Source organism: Calidris pugnax, unplaced genomic scaffold (assembly GCF_001431845.1).
Source record: "Calidris pugnax isolate Ruff unplaced genomic scaffold, ASM143184v1 scaffold124, whole genome shotgun sequence".
NCBI classification, from domain to species: Eukaryota; Metazoa; Chordata; class Aves; order Charadriiformes; family Scolopacidae; genus Calidris; species Calidris pugnax.
This window is the reverse complement of record NW_015090914.1, coordinates 683,066-687,503: the sequence shown is the minus strand read 5'-3', so window position 1 is coordinate 687,503 and position 4,438 is coordinate 683,066. Positions and strand designations below refer to the sequence as shown.

The following is a 4,438-nucleotide window of genomic DNA, read 5'->3' as shown; positions in this document are numbered from 1 at the left end:
CCTTCTTGATTAGGGCTGCTGTTCACTTCTGTTGCTCAGGTGTCTGGCCAGCACAAGTCCTTCTGGCTGATCCCTCACTATCCTGTTGCATGTACTCCTCCCTTTATCCCAAACTTCTGATCTCTCACAGATCTGCTAAGCATCCTTGGGCAGCTGCCTTGGTAAGGATCCTGGGCTGTAGTCACAGAATCGCTGAGGCTGAATGGGACCTCTGGAATTGGCGAGTCTAAATAGGTGCCACTGGAGCAGGTTACTCAAGGCTGTGTCCAGCCTGGTTTTGAAAATCTTCTAGGATGGAGAGTCCACAATCTCTCTGGGCTATCTGTGCCAGTGTTCAGTAGCAAAAATGTGTTTCCTTACTTGTAAATGGCATGTCATGTGTTTCATTTTGTGCTCAATGCCTCTTGTCCTGTCAGTGGGTATGACTGGGAAAAGCCTGGGTCCCTCCCATCAGACATTTATATACATTAATCAGATCCCTCAAAGCTTTCTCTTCTCCAGGCTAAACAGAATATAGAAAGCCAAACCTGGGATAGGTATAATTTTGTCTCAGACCGTAAGACCACCTGGTGGCCTAAAACCTACTTTGAAGTTTGGAAAAGACTTGACCGAATGGAAAAATCCAAAGCTTATGGCAATGTGTCTCATGGCTATTAATACAGAGTTTGCATTTTACAGGATCATCGCATCTGTAAGAATAAGCACAAATGGCCCTTCAAAAGCCATTCTTTTATTTCTGGAATGCGTTTTCTGATTTTGCTGCTGCTTGCTTGTCTATCCAGTCCATGTCTTTTCAGGATTCTTCAGGATGGATTAAGCTTCTCGTCAGAGCTCCTGAGTCCAACAGACTGACACGTGTTCCTCCAGCAGGACCAAAAGCCAGTATCATGGAGTAGAAACTGGCTTTTAATGTTCACGCTTTCAATTCCTAGAACTACATTTCCAGAATACTGGTATTTCTGTTTGCATCACCTCACTCTAACAGCTCATGGCTTTTGGGGGATGTAAGGAATAGAATAATATGTGTTTATGAACGTATCTTAATACAAGTGAGAAGCCGAAATTTCTAATGTGCTTCACTGATGTGCATTTTCGATTTTTGTTGTAGATGCAATTGCTGGGCTATCTCTCCGTATACAAGAATATTGTAAAGTCATGCATACAAAATTTAATCTCAAGTATCTAAACACATCTATTAATTTAAGTGGTAAAAGCATTGTACAGTTATCAATTTATTAACCAGTAAGAAAAAATTTCAACCAGACAAAATTTCAGCGTAAGTATTGCTAAACTCAATGCAAGCAAATGCTGCCTTGTCTGTGAATATAGTGCGAGTTAGTGAAAGCATCATGAATGTTGCTTTGGATTTGTTTCTGCTGTTGTTCAGCTGGGCAAATCTGTTAACCTATGGACCTCATGTTTAGCTCTACAAAAATGCTCATAATATCCCCTTTAGACGGGTGACGGGCTTAGCTGAAAGTTGTTAAAGCACAAGGCCGTTAGATGTCACGGTCACAAGTCTGTTGTAAATGAAGACTTGTCTCTTCATTTCTAAGTAGAGGTGAATTGAAGATTAGCAAAGTGGATACTGACTGAAGCCCTTCATTCTCCCCAAGGCCTCGGCCTGGTTGTCCTGCCCACTGCAGACCTCTGGGGTGAGATGCAGTTCCAGGTAAATATCTGAATGCAAGCTGGCTCCTGAGGCCCTGGGGCAGTCAATGCCTATGTGCAGAAAATGGAAGGGACTTCAGTCTGGAGCATCCCCGTCCTAACAGCGCTGTGGAAAGGCTTAATCTGTGTGTGCTTTCCCTTTCCTTCTGTTTTGGCTGCAGTGGCCATGGGGGACCTTCAGGGACACTGGGTAGAAAAGCATTTCTGCCCCAGAACACACCAACTCCAGCCATTTGCCCAGGAGAGCAATTTGCAGTTTTAGCATTGTCTGGTCTCAAAGGGAGAGTTTAGGGCCTGATTGAGAGTAAATAAATGCCATAAACCAGGTCCACTCTGTGGTGCAGTCCACACATTGTTCTGCAACACCTAAAGGCTTTGTTTTAGGGGAAGAGGCAGCGTTTTTCTGATGTGAAAACAAAGAATATCTTACTCCCAAATAAAGTATCATTTAACACTTTCACTGAGTGCAATGAGGCAGGTGAAAGCTTTGATTCATCGCACTGCTTCCCAGGAACATTGCAAAAACTCCGATTTACTTAATTGATCAAGTGAAAAATTACTTTTTAGTCGCTCATGTTGCTCCTGGGTGGAAAAACAGTAAATGCTGAATTACCAGGCTATGAATATGCAATTTTAAATGAACTGCAGGAAATGATGTATGTTGTGGCATTTTTATGGCTGGGCTTCAAGTTGATCTATACAGGGATGGTAAATTAGGCTGCTGTGCTGTCAGAGATGTCACTGGGACCGCAGCTCCTCTTTGGCGAAGAACATACAGTGCTAGGCTTAAAGGATGCGCTTTTATTTGGTTGTTTTTTTTTTTTTTTTTTTTGTATTAAACTGGATCAGCATTCCCCAGGCTTGGAAAAAAATGCTCTTCAGAGCACTGAAGTCAGTCACATCCTATTTGTGCTTCCGCCTTGTGTTGTCAAGGGCCTTCATGTCCAAATATGTACATTTTCATAGCTAATCCATTGCTGATGGTCATTTGAACCTTTTCAGGGGTCCGCAGTCTCACTCTTGCTGTATTGTGCACTGAAAATATTCACCAACTTCACTGATAAAGCTAGACTTGAATCACACATATTTCTTGTCACATTTCTTGCCGTGATAGACTTTACTGTGTACCTTACATGAACTACTGATTACTTTTATTTTAAATATTGTCTCATCTCACTGACAGATTAACAAGATTTTTAAAAGTACACCTGCTAGGTATCAGACATCCCATTAATGGCCTCTTGAACACTTCAATACTTTATTATTTATTATAAGCTAGTTGATTACATCTTAAAGCTGAATATCTGCAAATTGGCTGCATTCTCATGAGAGATGCTGGGTCAGTCACTGTGGCAAATGAAGTCCAAACTAGTGTGCTCCTCAGCTGCCTGCCTAAGAGTGTTAGAAAGATAACTAAATTCCGTCTGCCAGGCTAGATAATCTTTAACCTCTCTGCTGAGGTCCCTAAGGGTCCAGCCAGCAGTGCTGCTCTGTCTAGCGAATGGAACTATTAAGGTAAGCACAAAACTACCCTGTTCTGCTTATTTTGTATAGTATTCTATAGGTACCCATCTCTGTTTATACAAATGCTGAAGGCTGTAGCTGACTGTGAAAACTCTTCTTGACTGAATCAACGAGGTGAACTATTAAAGAAAAAAAAACATGGTGCTGTTCCATTGTGCAGTATGCATATGCCATGGAGTAATGCTATTCCTTTTACTCAATTTTTACTCTTCTCTTGTGATTTTTAATCTTTACAACCCCTCCTAACTGACAATCTAGGGTTCCAAAAAGCAGATATAAAAAGAAAAAATATGGAGTAAAAATATCAACTATCCAATTAGTTTATCTTTCACTAACCTAGGAATAAAACCCTTGAAAGGGAAAAAACAATAAATCCATAAATCCTTTGTCTACCCTGGTGTAACAGTCAGCCACTGCACTTCCCATATATTTCTCTTCTTAGACCTCTGCTCTCAGTCCTCTTTGATGTGTGTGTTGATAGCCCTTAGCTGTAAGTTTTTATACTGCACTAGATCTGCCTTTTTTCTCCTCACAAATACAGGTCCTGAGCAGATGAGGAAGAAGAAGTGTTTGCTTTGCATTTCAGGGACTCTAGAGTGGAATCCTACCTTCCCACTCTCTCTGTCTGTCCCACTTGGGAATTTGCACTGTGGGCAGTGTTACTCCAGCAGAGGAAAGCTGGACAAATGAGGTGAATTGTCAGGAGAACAATGCAATTTGAATTATTAGTTGATGTTTTACAGCCTTGTGCTACCAAATGCTCTGGTAGCTAGAGCGAGGTGCAGTGGCTTGGTTGTGTCCTTTGTGTTACCCATTCTCACCATGCTCACAAAGCTAGATCTGATCTGAGTTGGGTTCCTCATGACAAAGATCCTGGAAAGCGGCTTTTAGTCAAGAAAGAGAATCCTTCCAATTCCACATGTAAGTGAAATTCCTGTCATCATCTTCTGTGGTGCTTGCTGGGATTTTATGAAATGTGGATAAGCACTTGAGAATTTAAATTCAAGTGCATGCTTGAGAAAATCATTGTTTATAGAAATGAAAGGACTGGTTTTATTATGTGCTGCCACTTTGAATGACCCAGAATTATTTACACTGCATTACTGGAAATATCATTGTAATCTTAACTGGGGATTGTGTCTCCATCCTTTTCTTCATCTTCCATAATCACCGTTTGCTTTTCTTCTGTAAGCAGCTTAGCGCCTTAAAATCACACACCAAAAAAAAAAAAGGGGGGGGGGGG

General features: G+C 41.3%; 1 protein-coding gene across 1 annotated transcript in view; it reads right to left on the bottom strand.

Annotated features, from left to right (window-relative positions):
- Positions 1-1,022: 1,022 nt before the first annotated feature.
- The window catches only part of PPP1R17 (protein phosphatase 1, regulatory subunit 17), a 21,235-nt gene continuing 17,819 nt past the window's right edge, over positions 1,023-4,438 (bottom strand). Inside the window, exon 5 of the mRNA XM_014949440.1 lies at positions 1,023-4,398. Coding sequence (XP_014804926.1) covers positions 4,319-4,398 — 80 coding nt within the window. The 3' untranslated portion in view covers positions 1,023-4,318. The remainder of the gene's footprint in view (positions 4,399-4,438) is intronic.